The 26,595-nt window shown below is 41.8% G+C and overlaps 1 protein-coding gene across 4 annotated transcripts in view; it reads right to left on the minus strand.

The window, feature by feature from the left end:
• Positions 1–26,595, minus strand: part of SDCCAG8 (SHH signaling and ciliogenesis regulator SDCCAG8) — an 88,060-nt gene that overhangs the window by 60,256 nt on the left and 1,209 nt on the right. For 2 of the 4 annotated variants that reach the window (XM_028724126.2, XM_028724125.2), the window contains exons 2-12: positions 21,762–21,908; positions 21,598–21,683; positions 20,491–20,604; positions 18,989–19,111; positions 17,999–18,118; positions 15,516–15,580; positions 12,429–12,617; positions 10,685–10,823; positions 6,602–6,754; positions 5,907–6,041; positions 3,676–3,792 (exon numbers count right to left, since the gene is read on the minus strand). In XM_028724126.2, the coding sequence (XP_028579959.2) occupies positions 3,676–3,792; positions 5,907–6,041; positions 6,602–6,754; positions 10,685–10,823; positions 12,429–12,617; positions 15,516–15,580; positions 17,999–18,118; positions 18,989–19,111; positions 20,491–20,604; positions 21,598–21,683; positions 21,762–21,849 (1,329 nt within the window). In that variant the 5' untranslated portion in view covers positions 21,850–21,908. Of the gene's footprint in view, positions 1–3,675; positions 3,793–5,906; positions 6,042–6,601; positions 6,755–10,684; positions 10,824–12,428; positions 12,618–15,515; positions 15,581–17,998; positions 18,119–18,988; positions 19,112–20,490; positions 20,605–21,597; positions 21,684–21,761; positions 21,909–25,976; positions 26,487–26,595 lie in introns of those variants that run through there. The other 2 variants (XM_028724124.2, XM_077925743.1) reach the window with 2 other exon arrangements.

Genomic DNA, 26,595 nt, shown 5'->3' on the forward strand with positions numbered 1-26,595 from the left:
TGGTCACTGATGCCTTTTGGCCCATAGAAGTAGAGTGAAATTATGTGAACACAGATTCTATGTTTTGCAAAAGGGCTTAGTTCTTGCCTTGTACACTTTTGAGTCCTATGCATGACTAGAAGGTATCCTGCACGTTCAGGCAGTTGCTTTTAAGCTCAGAACAGGAGGTTGGTAATACTAAATCTTTCTGTCCGTGAAAAAGTTCAAAAGTTCCTTGTGATGGAAAGTGGCCCAAGTTCAGCTACAAGTCTTGCTGATGCAATGGTGACTAATACTGATGACAAGGCCAAACTTTGTCATAATGTAGTCTGTTAGGCTCCCTCTTCTCCCTCTGACCATTCATTGTCCCACCACCAATCACCTGGCTCTGATCCTTCTTTGCCTGGGGGTTCCCCAGCTGGTGCCCCCCACCACGCCTCTGCATCCTGCTAGTCCATGACAGTTGCCATTCCATGGGCATCAGAGTCTCTTGGCTCAGCCAGTCTTGCTTATATGTCATTGAGTCCCCGGACATACTCCACTACAAGGGAGCTGAGGTTGTCTTTCCTTCCACTTGAAGAGCTCATATTTTTTATCTACCTTGGCAGATTACATGCTTTTTTGTTGTGATACTGGCTGCCCTTATCACTATGTGCTTTTGTCACAGTATTGGTACAAAGTGCTTTAGTGCTGGTCTTGTGGCCTCCAGTTCCAACCAGTTTATTACTTTTGTTGCCATCATTACTGTACGGCCCCCTTGGGGAAAATATTTTAATGGTGGAATATAGAATCTCACAACTAAGTAAAATGCATACCTTTGGAGTACTGTCTTGACTAGGCCAGTTCATTGCTATCAGTCTGGTTCCCACCCCCATAGCTGAAGAAATGGGGAGGTCTCAAAGAAGTTTGTTTGACACCCTAGCTGGGGTAAGGCAAAGAGCAAGTGCAATTACACATTCTGTTCTCACAGTGGCCAAATAGATTCTCATGGGAAGGCCACAAACAGCACATGAGCTGCAACAGCTAGTATCCAGAGCCATGCATTTTTTGACACTGGAGGTAATATAGCTATTATGACTAGTAGCCACTGATATAATGTCTGCCTAGGACAAGTGTCTCTACACAAGTCCGCAGTCTAGTTCCATGTTCAGGGAGTAAGCCCTTCTGAAACACAAATTACGGCGAGCAGACGGCATGTTAGCTCAAGTAACTAGGGACACTTCTCTCCACTGTGTCTGAATCTTTTCTGCTGGAGGAGAGGTTACCTTACATTCCATGGAATTGGTTCAGAAAGGAGTTTCCCAGAAAATGAGCTTTTACTCACCAAGTTAAACCAATGTTTATGTAAAGATCAATTTATTAATTTAATATATTTTTGCAAGATGAGAGGAACCCCGCCGCTGGGCCAATGACTCCTTCCGTTTTATTTCCTTCCAAGAGATCACAGAGCCAACTAACAGTTCCTGCTTGCCCACCCAACCTCATGTGCACAGCAGTGGTTGCACTGGGCACAAGGGGACATTAAAACAATCACCACCACCACCAATAAACAATGGTACTGACAGGTAATGGACCTCCCAACCTTGGCCCTTTGAGTCTGGGACCATGATGGGGACTGGGGGGGGGGGCGACTTCCTTTGGGGTAATGGAGATGGGCAGGAACTGCCTGTTTGCCTTCCTTTTGTTATTTTTTTTTTCATTTACCCACCTCTTACAATGCTTTCTTTGATCACAACCAGGAGTCATTTCCAAGCTCCTGCCTGCCTTCTGGTTTTGAACCCTGCTTCTCCTACTGGAATCTGAACCGGTCTCACCCTTGGCTGCTGCTAATTTGCTAACTTCTTCTCATTCATTGTTTTATTTAAAATTGGTAGCTGCTGTTTCCATGCAAATGACATTACATGTCAATCTCCACTAGCCTGGGGAAGTGTTTAGCAACCAGTACTCCTATGAGTTGTTTTGTATATGCATTTACTCTTTTCTATGCTGTATGCCATAAAACCAGTACAATTATCAGGGGAAAAACCAGTACAATTATCAATGAATTCTGATTTATTTTCTAGCGCTAATTTACAACACCAACAACAGGCAACACACGAACTGGAGCTCATTCAGCTTCTTATCTTTCAACTGCTTACAGCAATACGTGTCTGAATTCTCTAGGCCAGTCTCTACTATGCAAATCTGATCACAGAAGCGGCAAGATCCAGAAGTGGCAGAACATTTCATTTTCCCTGTAGGTTGGGCTCTCCACTACAGACTTAATAATGTTAGGGCATTTGGCTTTCTTTCTTTTTCCAGGAAAGGGAGGTTCCTGACACTTGTTTGGCTGCTTATACCTAAAGTCTTCCATATTTGCACCATTTTGTGATCCCATAGCCTCTTCTTCTATGGCCTACATGTGACCAGTCACCAAAATTAGTTGCCTGGGAACTGAGGGGGCACCACTGCAAGGGAGGGAGGCTATGGGAAGACTCACCCCTGTGCACCAAATGATTTAAAGAAGCTGTATCTAATGGTGGCTTTGACTTAACAGAAAACACTTCCACGTACACAAGGGGCACCCACACATTGGAGGTTGAAGGACCCTCTAGAACAGAACTGGATAGTGTTGAGAGCTGCCATCTTTCGATTAGCTTCCTTTCACAAACTCTACAAAAATGTTAAGTCACACCATTCCTGTATTGAATAATATTTTAATGGCTATTTATTGGCAACAGAGCAGTTTCAATTCAATTCAATTCAATTATGGAACACTACATGTTCCATAACATATAAGTGCATTTTAATGAGAACAGGGATTTAATACAAAGCTCTGTAGTGCTGCCAGTGAAAATTGAAACTGGCAGAAAGGCAAAGTATAACAAGGGATTTCAGAGGATTCAGTATAAACATGTCCGGTTTCCTAATTTAGTAGTGGTTTATCCCAATATTAAATGCTTACTAATAAGGAATGCATTCTAACAGGTACCCAGTGTTACATTCCCTAGACACAACCAAGTAGTAAGCCTACAAATTGCCAATACAGTGGTACCTCGGGTTAAGTACTTAATTCGTTCCAGAGGTCTGTTCTTAACCTGAAACTGTTCTTAACCTGAAGCACCACTTTAGCTAATGGGGCCTTCTGCTGCCGCTGCGCTGCCGAAGCACAATTTCTGTTCTCATCCTGAAGCAAAGTTCTTAACCCGAGGTACTATTTCTGCGTTAGTGGAGTCTGTAACCTGAAGCGTGCGTAACCTGAAGCGAATGTAACCCGAGGTACCACTGTATTACATGAGCAGTAACTTATTTTTGGATTTCTTATAAATTTCTAATTAATAAAAATAAGTTTTTAGAAAGGCAAGACAGAACAGAATATGTATTTTAACTTGTGTTTTTGAAAACAGTGTTGTTAACACAGTGGTTACTGTGTCTTAACTTTTGATGGACCACAAACAAATGTATATAAATTGATATTACATAATGTATACACAGAGCATGTTGGTTTACACATGGCATACGATGGAATATTTTAAGTACTGCATTGCTATTTATACCTACAACTTTCTTAGGATAAAAACTCTCTGGAAAAAAATACAATTTCTTTATTAGGAATAGCTCGTTTCTTGCCATTTAGAACTTATAACAACTAGTTATCACTACTGGGGGGAAAAACACATTCAAGTTTCTAACAACAGCTTGATCATGGTCTCTTACCTGGTTTTTAATTTCAAGTTCCCTTGCAGTTTTTATTCTATACTCTCTGTGTTCCTTTTCTGCCTCATCCTTCTTCATTTTGGCATGATTCAACTGATAGCGTACTTCTCCACACACCTGTTAGATTTAACAGATAACAGTGTGTAGTTTCAAGATACAGAGCAATATTTATTTACAAGGAGAGCTTTTGATGCCCTCTGCTGGTTATCTTCAAAATCTATTTTTTAGTAGTTTATTTTAGGGCTAAGTCAGACTTATATTTTCAAAGTACAAGTGGTGCAAACTCACCAGCCTACATGGTTAAAAGCCTCCTAATCCTATGCTTTTTCATGGCTGTTCACAACTGCTCACAGCTACTGTTTCCCCTATTTGCTACTGCTTTGAGCCAATTTCTTTCTGTATTTTATCAATCCAGATGATCCCAGCAAATAGGGGATCACATGTTGGATGTGATGTTGTCACTATCACATAGCCAATCATATTCAGCTAAGTGGTGGCATTGCAGAACACAACAAAGCTGTATTTCCTCCTTTTTAGTGGGTGCCAGTGGGAAAGAGAGGGACACAGATTCCATTACTGAGGCAACAGAAATGACATCTCTCCATTGCTGTCCTGCAGTAGTTTCATTACTGCGCAGCACAGCAAGAAAGCAAGTGCTGTCCCTGCAGAATTGGCAATATGAACACATTGCCTCCCCACTCACCTCAATACAAGCTACAATATATTCATGTCCATGAAGTCTCTTCTCTGAAATAACTGCAACAGGGCACTTTTCGTGGGGCACAAATACCTCCCAAGTGTTACAACTCAACCCTCCCCCCTTCCATGTTGGTATAGCCATAATCAATTAATTTTTCAAAATTACATTTAGGCTTTATATTTGAGTTGCTCCTAACTGTGGGAAATACTGCATTGTACAAGTATTCAAACATCAACATATTTTTTTCTAGTACCACTGGGTGATATCTAACTAAATCATACTTGGAGTAGACCAATTTAAATCAATGTAATTATTCTATTGATTTCAGTGAGTCTATTCCCATATGACTTGGCTGGATATCACTCATTATTTCTAATATGATTGCCATGTGAAAAGTGTCTGTGTAAATTATGCCTGCATGCACAATACAGCATCTCTGACACCAGTTTTAAAAAATTATACAAGCACACATACTCCTCCCCCCTGTCCTGTAAGAATGATCTGCTGCTTGATAGGTCAAGAGTAAAGCTTTATTTTAGCTTTATAAACAAGACTCTTTCCGCCTTCTGCATTTACAGCAATGATCTACTGTCACATAGTACATGGACCAATTCGTGTAATTAATAGGGAGTCTATTAAGAAATAGCTATTCTCCACAAAGTTTATTTATTGACCATATTTGATTGCTCCCTATCAACACAGTCTCACTTGGGAGGTTATGGACTCTCCCTTCCTTGGAGGTTTTTGAGCAGAGGTTAGATGGCCATCTGTCATGGATTCCTGCATTGCAGGGGGGTGGACTAGATGGGACTTGGGGCCACTTCCACCTCTACAATTATATGATTCTAACACATTCTGTGAGTAGCTTATGGAATAAAGAATAAAACATTCAGATCTCCCATTCCCACATGTAGAAATGGGAAGCTGTCACTAGAATTAGATCAGAACCTGAGGGACTGTCTTCTAATTAATAAAAGAGTAAAAAGCACAGTGGACACTTGGGTTGTGAACGTGATCCATAAGGGAAGCACGTTCGCAACCCACAGCGCCATGTCTGCGCACACGCAGGTCACGATTCAGTGCTTCTGCGCATGCCCCAAAACCCGGAAGTAACCCATGCTGGTACTTCCGGGTTCGGCGCGGTGTGCAACCTGAAATCGCGTGACCCGAAGCGTCTGTAACATAGCTGTCAACTTTTCCCTTTTCTTGCAAGGAATCCTATTCAGAATAAGGGAATTTCCCTTAAAAAAAGGGAAACGTTGACAGCTATGCATAGGACAGAAGGAAGCTGCCTTATACAAGCAGCTCTTGGTTGGCACAGAACTGGTCATTGTAACCCGAGGTATGACTATACTACAAAGGATTTATCAATATACATATGCATATTTTGTGAACAAACAACCTATCCAAAGAGTGCTGCAATAGTTAAATCATAAAAGTGTGCCCAATTAGCATGCATAATGTACAAGGCATCAAACCGCTCTCTATATCAATGTCAGTTGATTACTTTGTTTTCATAGTGCGTTTTTACCTTATTTATCTCAATATCATGACAAGCATTTTGTTTCTGAGCTTCTTCCAGCTGATTTGCTAAAGAGATCTTCTCCCTTGTAATCCTGTCAACCTGACCCTCCAAGCTAGCCACATTCTGAGATAAAGACATAACCTGAAACAAAGCAAAACCTTAATTAACCAGTAAAATGATAGCACAAAGCTAAAAATTGTTATGTTTCAAATGGTAAATACACTGCTTTCATAGACTGCTGAAGGTCAATGCACTGTTATTTAAAAGGTAGAAGAAGCCCAAAACCTAGAGTTTACAATGACAATACATAAACTCTTGGAAATGCAGAAAATGTATTACTTCCGGGCTGCTTCACACACGTTTTATTTGCTGAAATATAGAGGAAACATGTACACCATGATATATAGAGACAGTCCACGTCAGGGGTCACTAATATTTTTGGACTAGTGTGAAAATTAAGTGTAACGTGACTCCTGCTTCCCCACTTCCACCAGAAAACCACATGCTTGTCAGGAGAAGTCAGCTATGTTCTGCTGATCCCGATTGATTCCCCACCCTTTAAAAACTAGCTATGAAGTTTTAATTGGGGGGGGGGGGGAGAAACAAGGCAAAAAAGGTCCAAAATTTTGCTGCCTTTCAGCAGAGCAGAATGCATAACTGTTTACAGTCCAAAATGCTTATATAGAAAATGTTTAAAATACCAACGATGACAAGTTCTCTTTTTCTTTCTTCATTTCTTCACGAACTGCTTCTCGCTCTTCAGCCCTCTTATCTATTTGTATTGCTAATTCCCTTTCAAGACGCTCTCTCTTTCTCTCCATCTCCTTTTTAAGTTGTTCACATTGGACTAGAGCCTGTGGAAATGGTCATATTTTAAAGATTGAAATTAATAGCTCATTTTTTAAACTAGAACAAGATTTAAATCTGAAAAAGTAGAAGTGACAAGCAAAAATTCTAGATTAAACATTGTTCTATTAAATAAGTTAATATATGGCTATATAGAGATGCATAGTATATTTGAAGAATAGATATAACTTTTGTAAATCTTTCCCAAGAACCACTTGTTGCTCAAAACTGGACCATAAGAGAGATCCAATCACTATGACTGCCAAACAGAATTAGATCAGTACTGGACTATATGCTTAACAGAATTTTGCTGCAAGTATGCTAACATTCACTGTGAATTTCAGAGTACAGTGGTACCTCCGATTGTGGATAGGATCCGTTCCGGAGGTACAGTTGGATCCTGAATTTTCTGCAACCTCAGAACTGCTTCTGTGCATGTGTGCGTGGCGGAACCCGGTCAAATACTGCTGGGTTTGCTGCTTTTGCATCCTGAAGTTTACGTAACCAGAGAGTTACGTAACCGGAGGTACTACTGTACATCTCACTCAAAGCATGCAATGAAAACTAGACTCACATGTATACTCAGGTATAAGTTCCACTGATTTTTATGAGACTTACATCTGGGTAAATGTTTACAGGATTGCAGCCTCAGAAACTTACTTTCTGAGCATAAATGTAATTGCTGTACTCTTACCCAATGCTTTCTTAAGAGCATAAGCCTGGTTACAATCTCAGAGCAAGTTTTGTGAAGTTGTAGTCTTGACAAGCAAATCTTATTTTCTTTTGTGACACTAGCATTCTTGTAAAAACAAGCATTTCTAAAATACAGTCGTACCTTGGTTGCCAAACACCTTGGAACTCGTACAGTTTGGCTACTGAACGATCGAAAACTGGAAGCGAGTGTTTTGGTTTTCGAACGATTTTCAGAAGCCAAACATTCAGTGCGGTTTCTGTGGCTTCTGACTGGCTGCAGGACGCTGCTCCTGCAGCCAGTCGGAAGCTACGTCTTGGTTTTCAAATGCACTCTGTTTGAGAACCAAGGTACGACTGTAATTATTAAATGGGGAGGCAGGTATTTCTTAGCATCTTTTAAACCGTGAGGAAAAACAGTAAGAATGAGCAAGAAGAGAAAAATAGCAAGCTAGAACAGGAACTAGGCAAATACTATATAAGCAAGGCAAGAGAAATGAATTGAAACTTCAAGGGAGCGGTATTTGCAGAGCTTCCTGTGGCGCGACAACATTTTTCCTGCTTCAGGCAATAAGAATAACACATTACCCACTGGGAGGGGGTTCCTAATGCCCACTGGAGAATCCCCATTTTTGCTTCTCTTTAGGGTAACCTAAAGCAAAGGACAATAGAGCTCCTATATCCTTTTAGTAGCAACGAACAACAGGAAATTTTGGTAGTTTCAGTTTATTGTGCAGAAGTAAAAATACCTTCTTGTACACAACTGTTCAAAATAAAGGAACTCTGAGCTCCTTTGCAGGCACTGATCCACTTAATGAACAATGTGATTCTAACCAAGACAGAGTAGAACAGAAGCAGATTCAATTCTGTAAATGAATCACTGGCTGGTACTGCTTCATGGAATCCTCAAGCAACTTACTCTGCACATGGCATCCTCAAACATTGTTTACATAATTTGATGGGCTTTGCCTGCAGCAGTTTCGTGTTTGTCTACATGTGGCCTTAAAAAAAAAAAAATAGCACAGGGTTGTTCTGAACACTGCGAAACAGGGTTTCATCTTGTCCCCCTTGTAGCCCCCTGTGTGCCCCTAAAATCTGCTCTGGAGGATAGCAACGGGAAGCTCTATTGTGTGGGTGAGAAGTCTTATATTGCTGCCACAGCAGCATTAGATACAACCCTTGATGAAGCCCAGAGTCCTCAATCAGCCATTGGGCCATGTTTAATGCCTTGCTGTAAACATATAAAGCCCTGAACAGGATGAGGTTACCTAACAGACCGTCTGCCACTGTATAGACATGTAAGATTACTGAGATCACTTGGGGAACTTCTACTCATGGCACTGCATGTTCCAGCATGTCGTAGTACTTTAACCTGAAAATAGACCCCTCTACTCTTCAACGCTCTTCCCGCAACCGTATATGAAGCAGCAACTATTGGTTGCTTCAAAGTCTTCTAAAGATATCTTTTTGCCTAGGCACTCCCTGACCAATAAGATCAGATCCTGTTTTTATTTGCATGAATTCCTGTTTTTATATCCTTTTATACTGTTTTAGCATCCACCTTGCAGGACATTTTCGGGGAACAAAAATACTAAGAGTAAACCCTAAGCAAATCCAGAGTGCACTCCCTAAGACAGTTGGATAGTGTTCAATCCTTCTGGCAACTCCTGCTAGTGCCAAACATATTACTCTACTTTCCTTTGGACCATATCAGCGAGGCTGAGAGGGGAGAGGTCTTGTGTCTGGGCAGCCCAAAACCTTCAAACACACTGCCCAGGCTTGTGCCCTGGAGAGGTCATTTCAGTACTGCTAACGCAGCAAAAACAATGCGGGAGGCAGCAGTTATGGGTTACTGGTCTCTGCAGCCACAGCAGGTGCTGCGATTCTCCAGTGGTTTGACTTCACCCCTGGAGGTACACTCCATTGTCTCTGGAGACAGATGGATGCCAACAATAATACTGTTCAATGTTGCATTTTTGTTTTAAACTTATTGTTTACTATTTTTATATAGCACACCACTTAAGAGATTTTAAAAACATTTAATGATTTATAACTATTTTAAACAATCAAACCACAAGTCTTGAAACTGAGGTCAGTTGTATTCTTTTCAGAACTTATCTGAAATCATAGTATGGGAAAATTATTTCCCGTTTATACAATCTAATCTTCTCTCTTATGAAAGTTACGTTTGATTATAAACCTCTCACAATTAGAGGTAATTCACTAATTACACAGCAGATGGCACTCATTATCAAGACAACTCACCAGCATAAATGTTTTTAAAGCTGTTTAATATTATTCACACTGCACCCTAAAATAGATAAAAATTATTCACTGCTTTTATGAGTTCTGAAAGCTTAGAAACCTGACCAACAGCAAGCAAAGTTCATAAAAACCGATTTGAACAGAGAGGACTTAATAGAGTAGCATTTCTAAGAAAACTGCAATACTTGCCCTGTAAGGAATATGAGTGGAGACTGTCTGAAATATGGCATCAGGAGGCAAAACCAACTCAACACACACTCTTTCTTAATTCTCAAGATGAATGAAAACCAAGACGTATATTTCTGAGACTGGTTCTATTCTGTTGGGCACCAACCCCACAGATAACATATTGATGTAAGAAACTTAGTTGTTTAATTAGTCAACTTTTATAATACACCATGCCTATTTCCCCTCCATATCAAAATGTTATTTGGATAGGAAAGGAAACAAACATAAAGGCGGTATCGTAGTGATCAACATTTGGGGAGTGAGAGATGCAATAGAGAGCGGGGGGGGGGGGGGAGACACAGACACTTCACTGAAGGACGGGCAAGAAAGGAAATATCACTTGATCTATGCCAGAGAAGCACAGTAATTTTTATTTAGTAGCATCTCTCTCTTAATAATATTTGCTATAGTGCGAAGGGTTGCTAACTCATGGGTCTCCAGAAATTGCTAGGCTCCAACACCCATCAGTCCTAGCCAGCACAGGCACTAGTTAGAGATAATGAAACATCCAGAGAGCAGAGTCAGTCACTGCTTTAGTATCTAACAAGGCTCACAACCCCAACAATACTGCAAGAGCAGCCCTATCACATCAGACCAAAGACCCATCTAATCCAGCATTCTGATTTGTAAAGCAGCTAGCCAGACATCTCCGAGAAGCACAGTAGACTTGAAGGTAACTGTCTCTCTACTATTTGTCCAAGCAAGGGATAATCAGAAGCATATGCTTAGGCATGCCTAAAGTAGTGCTATTTTACCTTAGTTCTTTCCAAATTGGCTTCTTCCGTCATGTGTACAGCGTGCTTCACTTGTTCATAAGCGTTAGATTCCCTTTGCTGCATTTCACTTAGGTTTACTCTGACTGAAGAAAGTGCTGCCATTAGCTCATCTCTTTCACTGTTTTTTTAAAAAAGGAAATAAATATATGAATTAACCAAGGAAATAAAATCCACTTAAAATGAGTATCAGTGTTTAATTTTAGCAACGTTTTGAAACTTATATTATGATGTGAGTTCTCACAATGTGCTGAGTAGTAGTAACAGGTACATCACAATTTATGCAAACTGGGTAGCATTCCACCAGAACACAATATAGCAAACACACACAGTCAAGAAAAAAATAATACATGAAGTTCAATGCATCCAGCAAAATAGAATCGTGATTATAGCAATGATAAAGAATGGATTCCACATTAAGCTACAGTATTGAATATAGGCAACTGTCTTGAAAATCTTTTCAACTCTAGAACAGATTCCCTAGGCTGTATAATCTGCAGCACAGAACCAGAAAGTCTAGGATTCTTCATTGCTTCTGTTTTAGGACTTTAAAAGAGAGTAATATAAAAGGAATGCATACAGAATGTAAACTAAGGAATCAACTATTCTCTGTGATGTATAGCATATGTTTAATGGGGAGGGAAGAACAGGATTGAGCCACACATGCAAGGCAGGCAAAATGCTTGTTGCCAATGATTAAAGCAATACTACCATGCACATTTTCAAATGTACAGTTCTGACCTAGATTATTAGATATGCATGTCAGAGATGGTGAATGGTTATTCATGCAAGCCCTCGGTCAGTAACTGACAGACTGATCCTATCTAAGTTTACAGGAAAATCACACTTATTTCAATGGAACTTTCTCTTGGGTTACCATAGAGTTATTACATTCAAGGTGCAATCCTATGTTAATGTGATTCTCAAAGTATACAGAAAAAGTTAACAATTTGGATTCTTTGCATTTAGGATGCCTCTCCCATCTTCTTGTTAGGTGTCCAGATGGACACTGGGTCTTTTTATGTAAATTAAGTTCTTACCCGCTAGAGATGTTGTATGAATACTTCTTGTTGCATCAAGGGAGAGAAAAGAACCATAGGTAAGAAAAATAAGCTTAGGGACCATAAAAACCTAGACGCACAAATATGATGGAGAGAGTCTGGCAGCCTGAATGGCTCAGCATTCCCAGGGTGGAGCAGAGATATCTGAAGTAACTCACCAGCAACCTTTCTAAAATCCTTTTCGTACTAGCTTTATGACTGATAAGCACAACAGGGCTTTGAAGTCCTGGAAATGGGTTTCAAGTCAGATGCAAAGCAATACACAACATAAACAAATTACTGAAGTGAATTCTCCTGCTTTTGCTATAAAAGTTACCTGGCCACACAGAAATAAAAGCACAATTATGTTATGCTTCAAGGAACATGGTTTTGTAGAGGGCTAAGAAGGAAGAGAAACACCCATGAAATGTGTTTTGTCGATATTCTATCCAAAGTTTTAAATTTCTCTTCATGAAGTCTCCTCCGAGGCTTCAACAAACAACTAAAGCACACTGTTGTGAGAGAGGTGGAAAGGAAAGGTGACCTTGGAGAAAATGGATTTTGCACTTAATGGAGTTTGTGCAGAACCTCACAGCAAATGACACCCAAATCATGACTTAAACACTGTTAAAAATCGCCTTGCAATAATTTGTTTTAATTCAGGATTTAACTATCTCGCTACTTACTTTGTTAGCCTTTCAATGGTTTGCATGTGGACATTTGAATGTGTCTGGGAAAGAACAGCTTCGTGCTGTGCACATTGTAGGCAAAGGCCACCAACTCTGATGGAACTACTTGCTGCACTGAGCAAATGCTGATGCTTTAATCTTCCACTCAGATCTTCACACTTTTTTTGAGACTCTGATAACTCTTTTCTAGAAAGGAAATGACATACAACACTATAAGCAAGAAACAAGGCTGGATAAAAGACCATCAGTATGGCAGAATGACAGAAGCAGAGTTCCCCTTATCGCGACTAACATCACTGATCTAGTATTGGTAGTTTGAAAACATATGGACACAATACAGTAGTAGAAGAAGAAGAGTTTGGATTTGATATCCCGCTTTATCACTCCCTTTAAGGAGTCTCAAAGCGGCTAACATTCTCCTTTCCCTTCCTCCCCCACAACAAACACTCTGTGAGGTGAGTGGGGCTGAGAGACTTCAAAGAAGTGTGACTGGCCCAAGGTCACCCAGCAGCTGCATGTGGAGGAGCGGAGACGCGAACCCGGTTCACCAGATTACGAGTCCACCGCTCTTAACCACTACACCACACTGGAAGGAAAGATAGTAACTGCAATAGGGCAAAGCCTGTTTACTCCACTTTCTTGTTTCCTAATTCTTGGTAGTTCTATACAAGTCAAATGCAGGAGTGGCTCACCTGGTAGGAGCAGACCCACAGCAAAAGTCTTGCAGCCGCTGCAACAGCATTGCAGCTGCTTATTGGGAAGAGAGAGGCAACAGTTCTGCTGGTACTACTCCCAGCAGTGAGTCTGTGCAGCCCTGACATTGCACCTCTCTCTCTCTATATATATATAATGTTCATGAAATGGCAGAATGTTATTATGGGGGGAATGAATGACAAACATTTCTGAATGGGCAACATGGTTGCCCATTACCTGGCTGGTCCCAAACAGACAGACACACACATTTCACCACATTAAACAAATATTAAGACAAAATAAAAATTGTTCTAGGCATAAGGAGAAATGTGGAGTATGTGGTATCATTCAGTGTTAATACCTGTGATAATCATTCATCACCAGTGATATCACAAGCTATAACTAACAGTAGACTGTGAAATATACATATAGGTAATACAGCTGTACTGGTTGTGCTGTTAGGTTTTCCTCTCTCAGGTGTTGCTTTAAACAAAAACCTGATTTGACCAACATATGTATGTTAGCAGCACTAATGTGACCTCCCTGGGGTGCAATACTGGGCAATGTGTATGGAGGTCCTGGGCTGCCCATATGACAGGACCCCGCCACCAGCCTAACTGATGTGGTCCAAAGGAAAGCAGAGCACCAGCTTATGTTTGCCACCAGCTTTGCGGTAGGAGATGGTGGAAGGGGGCGTACAAGGCATCATCCAACTACCTTAGAGATTCTATTCTGGATTTGTGTAGGGTTTACTCCTTAACCTTTTCTTCTCCTGAAGATATCTCACAGAGGTTTAGGATCAAAGTTTTCCTTCTCCTAGAAGGGTTACCTTCTCAGGTTGACAAGCACTATCTGCCCCTCACTTCCCTCAAAAGCCTTCTTGATTGCTGGATGTACTATTGGTCTTGGGTCTGCTCAATTCACCAGAGCCTGTCTTCACATGCAAGCGAAGTCCCTAACTCACCAAGGGTTTGAGACCCATCAGCTACCCTCACGTGGTTTAGCCGGCCAGTTGAAGCCCTTCCCAGGTGTAGCTGCTGTCGCAACTGACATCTTTTAAGAGCCATAAGTGAGAGAGCTAAGTGCAGAGTGGGGACTAAAGGTGGACAAACTACCCCAGATGGAGCACAACATGTCCCCCACCAGTTGTGCTACCCTTCCCCTAACACCCCATATACCAAGCCTTTAAGATTTCTGTACATAGTTCAAAATTCAAGTTTTATATGAGTGCCAGAAATACAGTAGTAGTAGTAGTAATACCATATTTTTCAGTGTATAAGACTAGGTTTCCCCCCTAAAAAATAATGTTCAAAATTTGGGGGTGTCTTATACATGCATAGATCTCCCCCGATTTTCTTAACTCGGAGTTCCCCCCCCCAAAAAGGGGGCGTCTTATACATGGGGATGTCTTATAGACAGAAAAATACGGCAATAAGAATATAAAAAATGATTTATCCCCCGCCCTCCCCAGCCAGGACCAGGCTCAGGGCGGCTAACATCGAAGTATGATACTATAAAAACATAAATCAATCGATTAAAATACAGCTTAAAATCTAATTTGGAGCAGAATAAAATCAGATGGCAACCCATGGATTATAACTATAGGGAATGGGAACACTGAGTGCTCACCAGGCCCAACTGTTTGTGCTGGTCTTGTATGAGCCAGTGCAAAGGGTTAGGTAGGTCACTTACATACTGGGTCTTATAACAAAAAAGGGGGGGTCAGACTGGGCCCCGACCTAAGGCCTCGCGGAACAGCTCCATCTTGCAGGCCCTGCAGAAAGATATCAAATCCTGCAGGGCCCTGGTCTCCTGCAAAAGAGCGTTCCACCAGGTCAGAGCCAAAAATGCCCTGGCCCTGGTCGAGGCCAGTCTAACCTCCTTGAGGCACAGGGCCTCCAAGATATTATTGTTTGTGAACCGTAGGGTCCTCCATGGGGCATGCCAGGAAAGTCGGTCCCGTAAGTACAAGGGTCCTAGGCCATATAGGGCTTTAAAGGTTAAAACCAACACCTTAAACCTGACCCTGTACTCAACTGGGGGCCAGTGCAGCTGGTATAGCACTGGATGGATATGATCCCATGGCAAGAGCCCCATAAGCAGCCCCGCCGTGGCATTCTGCACCCGCTGGAGTTTCTGGGTCAGTTTCAAGGGCAGCCCGCGTACAGCGAATTACAACAATCAAGCCTGGAGGTGACCGTTGCATGGATTACTGGGGCAAGATCAGGGTGAGAAAGGTAAGGGACCAGCTGCTTAGCACGGCGGAGGTGGAAAAATAATTGCTTCTTTATTATGCTGAACTTTGGTTAGCTATAATGAGGGAAAACAAAACAAAATTCATTCAGGTGGCAGATACCAATCTGAAGTGAAAAGAAAGATTTTTTTTATTACCTTAGGGAAAGGACCTGAGCTTCAAGTGCTTCGGTCTGTTCTTGATAGAGACATTTTAGATTTTCCTTTAAAACAAAATAAATACACTGGTTTATTTATCTACAAGTAAGAGACATATCAAGAAATCTGATCATAATAATCAAGACTTATTTTTAAAATTTAATAAAATTATAATGAATTTTGTATACATTAACAGACATTCAAAATATAGCATTTTCCTACCATGACTTACAGCATTTAAGACTATATAACATATATAAACAACACAAGGACAATAACAGAATATTAGTAAAAACATTTCAAATCAATATATCACAGGCAGTCATAACACTACAGGATTAAAAACAGAGGCTACAAACTATTAGACCCTACAGCAAAAACATTTTTAGAGCCCACCTACCAAAACTAGCAAGGATGAGGTTGTTTGTATTGCATCATAGTAAGGAGCTTACACAGTAATAGCCATGGGGTCACTACAGAAATGGATCTGTCCATTCTACCTGGCATGATCTCCCTTCCTGTCAAGTGCACACACAAGTATTTCCTGCATGCATGCATGCCCACAATAGAAAAAGGTAAAGATGCTAGGGAGGAATGACTACGGGGAAGGAGAAAACAACACAGAACACATACATTCTGTGCAGCCCCACCAATGGGTGTGGGCAGCAAATTGCAGTATAGCAATGAATATTCACGAGGGGTAAAATAGAATGTGTGGGAGCTGACATACCAATCACACAAACAGAAAAATAGGCTCTAAATGAACCATTTGCTAAAAGGCATATTAAAACCAAAGTAACCGAGGAGACCCATGATAGTAATAAATAAGGAATACAGGAGGAAGCTACAGTAACAACAGATCTTAAAACAAGCATAATATAAATATGATAAAAGTAGTAACAATGCAAAAAGATTCCTCTCTCTCTTTCTCTCTCTCACCCCCCCCAATATATAATAAATGTAAAGGTACCCCTGCCCGTACGGGCCAGTCTTGACAGACTCTAGGGTTGTGCGCCCATCTCACTCAAGAGGCCGAGGGCCAGCGCTGTCCGGAGACACTTCCGGGTCACGTGGCCAGCGTGACAAAACTGCATCTGGCGAGCCAGCGCAGCACACGGAACACCGTTTACCTTCCCGCTGGTAAGCGGTCCCTATTTATCTACTTGCACCCGGGGGTGCTTTCGAACTGCTAGGTTGGCAGGCGCTGGGACTGAGCAGCGGGAGCGCACCCCGCCGCGGGGATTCGAACTGCCGACCTTTTGATCGGCAAGCCCTAGGCCGATAATACATCCATATAATAAAAAACACAAGTTTCAAACCTCCAGCTAAATATTTCTTTAGAGATTGCTAACCCAGGACGTGGATGGCGCTGTGGTGTAAACCACTGAGCCTAGGGCTTGCCGATCGGATGGTCAGCGGTTCGAATCCCCGTGATGGGGTGAGCTCCCGTTGCTCGGTCCCAGCTCCTGCCAACCTAGCCATTTGAAAGCATGTCAAAGTACAAGTAGATAAATAGGTACCGCTCCGGCGGGAAGGTAAATGGCATTTCTGTGCACTGCTCTGGTTTCGCCAGAAGCAGTTTAGTCATGCTGGCCACATGACCCGGAAAAACTGTCTGTGGACAAACGTCAGCTCCCTCGGCCAGTAAAGCAAGATGAGCGCCACAAGCCCAGAGTCGTTCACGACTGGACTTAACTGTCAGGGGTCCTTTACCTTTACCTTAACCCCTTCCATGAGGAAAGAAAAACTCCTCAAAAACAAAAGGGGAATAGAAGTGTGCAACTGTAAAACATTCTATCAAGCAACAGTTGGCAAATAGTTTCTTTTCATTAAATCAATTAACTTAAAATGCTTGCACTGACGGTCTGATCAAAAGATGCACAATGTTTAATTCCCCCCTTATCTTAGTTACTCGGTATGGAGGACAGGCATCATGTCTGTGAGGTTTCCAGGCGCATCTGATCAGCCCCTGCCAGAGACCAGAATGCTGAATTTGAAGGACATTGAACAGACCCAGAAAGGAAACTCTCCAGTTGTATACAGAGGAAAAGTTCTCTCCAACTCAAAAGTTACATTCCATGTTATTGATTAGTTTGAGAGAAAGGTCCAAAGAAAGTGACTGTCAGAAGCTAACTTTCCCTCCCTCTCTTCTCTTGAGCACTGTCTGCAAGCTTCCAACAGATTTTTGGAATTCCGACATTCCGACTTTCCTCCTCAGCCTCCAAGCAACCGTCTACCCAAGTGAGCAGGGTCTCCAAACCTCAGGCTTTGGGGAGATGCTTGGGGAAGGAGGAGACAGAAATATCAGCTTCTGCCAGCTCCCTTCCGCAAGCTGTGGATCCAACTGTATTATGTTGGTCACTTTAAAAGAATTTGTTTTATCCATAATTCTCTGTGACGACATTTAAGTATTTTCCTGTTCCAGAAGAGTAAATAAAATAATGCCATATGAATAGTTCAGTGGGTTTCTAATAGGCACTGACCAGTTCTAGCTGCCATTTATCCACCAGAAATGTAGCTGCTGTAGCCTGCTCGTTGATATGAGACGATTTGGCAGTTTCACAAACATGAGAATCATCTCCACCGGCATTTTGTGCATTTCCCTGAAACAAGAACAATAGCTTTTCAGTGTCTGTGCCCATTTCATATCCATACATACATACATACATCAAACAAAAACATTACACAATATGTGAAAATGGGATATCCTATGAAGTTACACAAAGAGCACGATAATAGTGTTGTGTTGCATCTAAATATTATGCAAGTAGTACACTTCCACAAGCTGCAACCCACCCTGGCAACATATCCCATGTCTTTTCTTAAAGGTTGCATGATTCCCAGAAGAAATTGTTCAGGGCTGTATTGGGGTGACAGGGCAGAAAAGCCAAACGATTGAAATTACGTCCAGCTTGTGCAATGATTGGAAGGAAGCCATTATGTGCTTCTGCTTCGAAGTCAGAAAAAGTATAGCTAGAAAGAACTAAGGGTGATTGGGCGGTGGGTTTAATTTAGCATTCACCTACAGCTAGCAAAAGTCACTTTTATTTTCTGTGCATATCACTTCTATGTAAAAAGAACAAAACCACTGTGCATACCAGAACACGACAAATACAAAGGTACCTCTAGTTACGGACTTAATCTGTTTCAGGGTGCCGTTCGCACCCTGAAAAGTCTGCAACTAGAGTGCCTCTTCTGCACATGTGCATGGTGCGATCGAGCGCTTCTGTGCATGCACAGGCGGTGAACCTGGAAGTAAACACTTCCCGGTTTGCTGTGTTCGTAAGCTGAAAGTCCGTAACAAGAGCGGAACACAGCACAAGGTATGATTGTAGTAAAATAAGCTGTGTGGCTATTGCATATTATACTTTTTTTTTGTATTTTCAAGTTCCATATATTTTCAAGATTTGTTATTGAAGTACAGCTGTATGTAATCAATATAAGCTGACACATATAAATTCCAGAAAACTTACTGAGGCATCCAGAAGGGTTTGTTCTCTCAAAGTGTGCTCTGCTGTTACTTCCAGTTTATCATGGAGTTTCTCATTTTCAAGCACAACTGTACATATTTGAGACTTCAGTTCAGATAAATCCTCCTATAAAGTCAAATATGTATACTGTAAAAAGGATGGTAATAAGATTGCTTTAAACGCGGCAATGAAATGCTCTTCTCAAATCTGTTCAGGTCCCCTTGACTGTAGCATAAAAGATTAATGCCCACTTTTGAATAAATTCTGATTAAATACATAGTGAAGAAACATGTTTTTGCTTGGGGAGAGCATTGTTTATCAAATGTCAGACATTACAGTCACTTATGAGGCCAATTCCAACATGGATGGAAGGTTTTTACACCAGAAGAGCATTACCTGGAATACAAAGCACTATTCTCAACTACCAGACTGCAGCACAATAAAAAAAAGTAAGTTAAAAACAAGAACAGCCCAGGCATAGATATTTTGCATTCCTTAAAACTGTAAAATGCATATTTCTATTATCTGAAGTTACTCTGGCAGTGCTTAGGTAGCTTTACAGAACCTTCTGTATCCAGCTCAAAATCAGCAACCCTTAGAAGTCATGAATATAACCTGAAGAAGCATGTCTTATTTAGGGCTGAGCGGAGAATAAGAGGCAAAGACTCACAAGCGCAAATTACACTAACTTCATCTTAGTCAAAAGGTCAAGAAGTAATAAGTGCAAACTGCAAAGAAAACATGTCTACTTCAGTGAATCACTGGCCACCTCTAGACTGTCAGTATTTTGCATCAGGGATTCAACCTCATACTAGAGATTTAGGCCTGCATAATTCATGTGGATTAAAGCACTCTGTTGCCTAAACGTAACAGATCCACTTCAAAGAAAGAAACAGACTTTTTGGGCTTGGAAAGTGACAGAGAATGCACTGAAAAATTTGGGATGAACATATGATTTTCCCACCAGCAAATCAGGATGAATGCAGGATGAATGCTCCTTGCTGTATAACTGCCCTGCAAACAAACAAACAAGCAAACAAACAAACAAACAAACAAACAGGCTTTATGTAGCCTAACCTCCACATCTGGAGAAGGCCAGCGAGTTTGCAAGTGTTAAATGTGAACATAGTGACAGACATGTATATGGCATGTGTGCAGCTGAAGAAGATGTGGTTGCATGTACATGTGTGCTGTGGGGCAAGTGTGCAATTGGCTATGCAATTAGCATGATAAGGATGCAACTAAAGAGGCTGAAGAACAGAAATGTACCAGCATCTTGTCACATAATGCTCACAGTCCTTTTTCCTATGTGTTTAGTTCCTATTTAAGATATGTTTGACTGAAGATAAATTGTATCTTTTGGATGAGGTCTGCTTCTAACCAACAGGAAATAGATGGCATAATCTATCTTGTGGTGATATATGTTTTGTTTCAATTCTGAATATACACAATGTAATCCACATGACAGAACAAGTAATAGGTAGGTTAAGCACAATGTACAATACCTTGCAAAACTTGACTTCAGCTTCTAAGTGGTTAATGTATTGTGACTGGTCATTAATGATAGAAATGAGATCACAAAGGGCAGGCAAATTTTGATCTGTAGCATTAGATGTTCTCTGCAGGAAATAAATCAGTTAGGCACAGTAAGCATTTATAAGCAAGACCCTCTCCAGCAATGTTTATGTTGAAAAAATGCTTTAAAATTAAATAACTCACATTGTGTTATCTTCATTTGATATCTAGTAAGATTATTGAATCAAAGCCAGATTTTCTTCTGTGCTCATTAAGAGCGCTTAGAAGATCATAAATACTTTACTCTTAGGATATGCTCTTAAAATAGAGAGTATGCCAGCACTAGCGTTCATTTATTGACTTTAGTTTCATTTTACCTGGCCCTTCGTTCCTCAGATATTAATACTTTTATACAAGCAGGCTTCCTTCTCTCAGGTGATAAAGGTTAATATATTGCAAGTGAATCCAGACAAGATGGAAGCAATCCTTGTTGAGAGACTTCTGGCTTTGGGACAACATGGTCTACTTGCTGTTGATAGGCTGAGCATTGCTCCAATGGAGCAAAAATTAGGTCTAAGTATTCTTCTAAACAGCCTGCAAATGACATTTTACAAACAGCCTCTACCACCTGAGCAAAGATATTAAAACATAATATAATATAATATAATATAATATAATATAATATAATAATTACACGCACACTAGAATGGGCTCTCAGATCTTTCACTGCATGAAAAGGCTCTCCATTACCTCTGCCATGAACAACTAAAAACACCATCAGACCTTAGTGGGTGTTGTATTCACATAGTGTAATAAGAGTAAATACAGATCACTTGCTTTCCATATATTTCCTGCTGCTGGGGTCTGTGCATGTTGCATACATTTGGCCAGATTTATGGAGCTGAAGTAAAGCTAGACAGCAATGAATATAAAAGTTTACATCTTTAATAAACACATTTAACTAGCCCATTAATGCCTTGCTGAACGTCTATGTGATTCACCAAGTGTGACAGCATAAATGCTGCTTCTATAGATACTTTGCCATCAGGCATGTAATTATTTGTTTCCTTAAAAAGAAAAAAGAGGATAATGCTTACTGTGGGTGACATTCTCCTCCTCCTCGATGGGGATGTTTCAGTCTCTTTTTCTTCTTGTTGTCGTAATAAAGCTTTAAGTTGATTAACTGTAAAAAATCGGCAAGGTACATTATAAATAGTGCCACTGTAAATGGAAACAAAACCCGAAAATGTCAGTTTCAAACCTGCATGGTTGTGCTGTAGCTCCTGCCAAGCTTTATTCTCACTCTCATTAGGATCTGTATTAGAAAATAACTGAGCACCTTCTCCCATTGCCAGATCTTTTTCACCGAAGGCATACTTCAATTGAGTGTAGCTTTTAGTAGCGCGGTCTGTGAACAGCAGCATTATAATCATAATTATATAGACATTCCTTGATGTTCTAACATATGTAATGAGACTGACCATTAGAACCCTAAGGAAATTTGCAAACATACAACAACCATAGAAGAAACCAACATGAATAACTAAGGAAGAGAAAAATATTAGAATAAAAAGAGCATATTTCCAATAGTAATATACAACTATACAGAATATATATATTGCTTAAATAGCTCATAATATGATTAGGAAAATAAGTGGGTTTACATTTTTTGTATTTTATTACACCAGTATATTATACCGTAAATATACTTCATTTCCCCCACAAAACAGTTATAAACTTGCCTTCCTTCTCTTACTCTAAACATGGTATGTCCTGGATCTTCAGCAAATAAACAGAGAAATCCCACCTTGGGGGGTCTTCCTAGAAAAAGCTCAACAACTTTTGGGGTGTCCTGGTTTGTACTTTTTGAAATATGGCAACTCTATAGAGTTGGGAAGAAATATTCTAATGCTAAAACCTAGTTTTGTGCCTATATGCTGAAGGAAGACTGAGTTCAACTGAGTTTGGTTAGTGCAGAGGATTAAAATTCAAAGTACTTCAGAATTTTATGCAATGCAAATTTTAGGAATGTCTACTCAGAAATAATTCCAACTGAGTTCTGCTAAGTAGATATAGGATTACAGCACAGGTAGGTGTCCACGAAGATGTTTGCTAATGCACCAGTGGTAACTATGAATCTTTGTTATTTTTTAAAAGGTATTCTCCCCCCCCCTTTTTTTTTGTATGTGTGTGAAGTGTCATATATGCATCTTCCAGGGCTCTGCAACAATAGCCAAATTAATAATAAATAATAAATAATAATAATAATAATAATAATAATAATAATTTATTATTTATACCCCGCCCATCTGGCTGGGTTTCCCCAGCCACTCTGGGCAGCTTCCAACTAAATATTAAAAATTATGCTTAGGCAGCCACTCTAGTTTAAAACCAGCAGCTCAATATTCCAAAGGACTCAGGAATATGGGTGGCTGGCTGCTTCATAAAATCTGCATCAACATCACACAGTTCAACTGACAGTTAGTTAGCCCTCCCCTAACTCTGACTTGCTAGCTACCCAGCCTATATAATACCAAACTGGCATAATATAGCCAATCTACTGCCCACCTGTCTGACTTGCATCGATCTCATCTGCAAGCCCCAGTGGTTCCTCTACTGTGGAAATCATTAGCAGTGTTACAGGAACAAGTGGGAATTGGAACAGGAAATCAACAATCGCAGTGCCAGACCTGAGGAGCAGCCTCCAACAGTTGTGCTGTGCACGTGCAAAAAAGAGAAACTTATTTTCTTGTTGGTGGTATGTCTTAGGTACTTCTGAGTGTCTACTCTGCATGGACTTTGTTTTCTGCTTATATAAGAAAATGTGTACTTTTTGGGGGTTGGGGTTACTTATAATTGGATTCACTGAGGGTGCTAAAAACACTCACAAAGGTCAGTGAATGAAAATTCCATCACTGCTGTCATCAGCATAAAGTGCAATTTTGAACTCTTCATTTCCATACTTGATACTAAGATATGTGATTATTATTTCATATGAGATTAGCTAAGGATTCCAGAAAGAGTGCAAACAGCAATGGACATAGCAGGCGGCCTTGCCAAGTACCTCGTTCTAAGTTAGCGTTATCACTTTTTTACAACCTCATGTTCCTGTAGCTTAATTAGATGAACTTTTGCCTAAAACAAAAGGAATGAACTGTCATTTCCAAATCTTTTGAAAAAAGGTCACCCCAGAAGCATAGCAGGGCTCCCCACGCTGCGGATGTCTGCCCGGCGAGCGGGGCGCTCTGCTTCAGGACGGTGCATGCGCCGGGCGGCAGGCTGCTATCCGCAGCCTAGGGAGCCCTGCGGGAACTCCCGCGGGCTCCCCAGGCTTGCAGACAGCTTCCTGAAGCCTGGAGAGCGAGAGGGGTCGGTGCTCTCCAAGCTTCAGCAAAAGCCTGTATTCGCCCCATAGGACGCACACAGATTTCCCCTTCATTTTTGGAGGGGAAAAAGTTCGTCCTATAGGGCGAAAAATACGGTACTTTACAACATACTAAAAGGCCTGGGCAGATTAAAAATAATAATAATAAATCACAGACATCAAAGATAGTATTAGGTGAGCTTCCCTAGGGACAGCATTGCAAATAGAAGTCACCACATCTCCCCCCCCGCCAGTCATCACCCACCTAACTTTAGATGGCAGGAAGTTTTTGCTAATGAACAAAATATTAAGGCAAGCTCATGTAAAAAAAAAAAAAAAAAAGCAGCCTTTCAAGTAGTGAGACCTCAAGCTATTTAAGGTTTTATGGGTAATAGTATGAACTTTTAAATAATGGGACCAGTTACCAGCACAACTATTTAAGCATCAGCACAGTATGTTCCTCAAACTCAGTTCCAGTTAGCCTTGCATAATTGCATTGTGATAGTTCAGTGAAGAGGTTACAAGAAAGGATCACAACTGATGCACCAAGCAAAATTGGTGTACCACAGATGCCAATGGCATCTCCAGTTAAAACAGTGGATCTACTGGTACTCTAAGTAGTAAACCTGCCTCTTTTACAGCAAGGGTTCTCAAATGCAATTCTTGGTTTCTGTTTGAATCTAAAGCCACAAATATGACAGAAGCAAAGCCCTTTTAGGGTGCTTTGAACCCCTGCATCATAGGCTCAGGTTGTGCATGTGTGTAAATAAACCATATATCATAAAGTCACAGACCCTAGAATCTCATACTGCTCATAAATTGGAGTAGCATACAGCAATACAATTTAAAATCCTACTGTTTCTAACATAGGACATTACAACTGCTATAACATGCAGGGAAAAACCTTCAGCAATTTTTTCAAGTGGTCCATGGGGGAAACAGTTTGGGACCACTCTTTCAGAGGAAGTGCAACACTATCCAAACAGCTTGAACACCACCTTCCTGGTTGACTTTTGGTTCCAAACATTCAATACTTCCCTTGTATCACCTGGGTGTGATAAAGAGAACAAACAGAGATGACGTCATACTGTACAGATGGTACAGATGACCTCATTCAGTGGTTGAATTTAGATGTTAAATAGTGTGTGGGGCAGGGAGGGGGGACAACATTAATATAATGAAGTCAAGCAGTTGCCTCCCACTTGCAGTCCATCTACTGAAATCATCCAAGCAGGAGCAGTGGCGTAGCGTGGGGGGTGCAGGGGGGGGCCCACACCGGGTGCAACAACTGAGGGGGGCGCGCTTGCACTCGAGTGCTAAAATCCATGGGTTAGGGGGCGCAAATTACTTGCCTTGCCCCGGGTGCTGACAACCCACGCTACGCCACTGAGCAGGAGCAAAACTTCTGAAGGGAACCACCACCACTTGTTGCCTCCCAATTCCCAATCTGGTCAGCCTATGTAGGCCACCATTGTCAGTGGTATCAAAAGCAGGACAAAGGTTCAGGAGAATCAGCAGGTCACACACCTCCTACTGAACTTTGTGTCAAAGCCAGGCCAAAAAAGGATTAAGAAAATCAGTTTCATTGACGAGTGGGTGCAACTTGCACAGAAATCACCAGCTCAACCATCTTCCTCAATAAAAAGGCATTTATCAGAAGGGAGACCCTGAAGAGCCTTTAAGGAGCCTTCAGGACATGGGAGAGTCTCACATGCTTTTCCACATAAGAGCAGAGGGGTCAGGATATGGGGTATACAGAGTGGGAAGAGGTGTCACCTCGATTAAAAACAAAACAAAAAACAAAATGCACCAGTGAACCCAAGGCAGACCAAAATACCCGACAGCTGGCAGTTGCAGTTTTTGAGAATCCGCTACTTTTCAGCCTGATGCACACAGTTCTGCGTGAAGTGGAAAGCGGCACACCCCACCACGCCTGCCCCATAGAGGGCCACGGGCTTGGCTTGGTGCACATTTCTAGAGACGCATCCCTGAAGCGCTGCAAGGCGGACCTGTGGGTGCTGAGCAGGGGGGCGACAGGAGTTCATTGGGGGGTGGGGGTCTGAAAGGAGGTCCCGCGAGCCAAGCCTGCCTTCCCGCCTCTCGCTCTCTCACCGTGCAGGCTTTGCTGACACCGCTCCAGAGACTCCGCCAAGCCCGACTCCCCTCCGGCCTCCCTCATGGAGGGAGAGTAACTCGGCGAGCTTCCCCAGTCGGGTCTGGGGCTACACGCCGCCGCTCTTTCCGTGGCCCCGACAGACTCCTGCATTGGGAGGCGTGTGAGGGAAACCTTTTTCTAGGCTTTCCCCGGTGGCTCTCGGTCGCTGTAGTCCAGCCTTGCTCCTACTACCGCTCAACAGTATGGGAACGCTGAACGCGGAGGGACTACAACTCCCAGGATGGGGAGCGGCGCGCTTCCGACGCCTCTCACGAGGAAGCTCGTTGCTAGACAACCAAGCAACGGTCTTTTTCTAGGACCCGCTTGGTGACGGAGGAGGAGGGCGAGGAGGCGCTGCCCAGGCCGGCCACGAAGCTGGCGACAGGCGGCAACGACATCCCCCCTGAGGCAGACGGGAAGCCCCGCCGCCTCGCGCGGCGTTCAAGAAGCAAGAAGCGTTCCAGGCCCCCCCCTGCCCGGCATGCAACGCGCCATTACGATGGCGTTACGCCCACCAGGCTTAGCCGCAGTTGCTTCTGGGAGTTGTAGTTTCGCACCACAACAACGTAGGACAAT

This window comes from Podarcis muralis, chromosome 3 (assembly GCF_964188315.1).
Source record: "Podarcis muralis chromosome 3, rPodMur119.hap1.1, whole genome shotgun sequence".
Lineage (NCBI taxonomy): Eukaryota > Metazoa > Chordata > Lepidosauria > Squamata > Lacertidae > Podarcis > Podarcis muralis.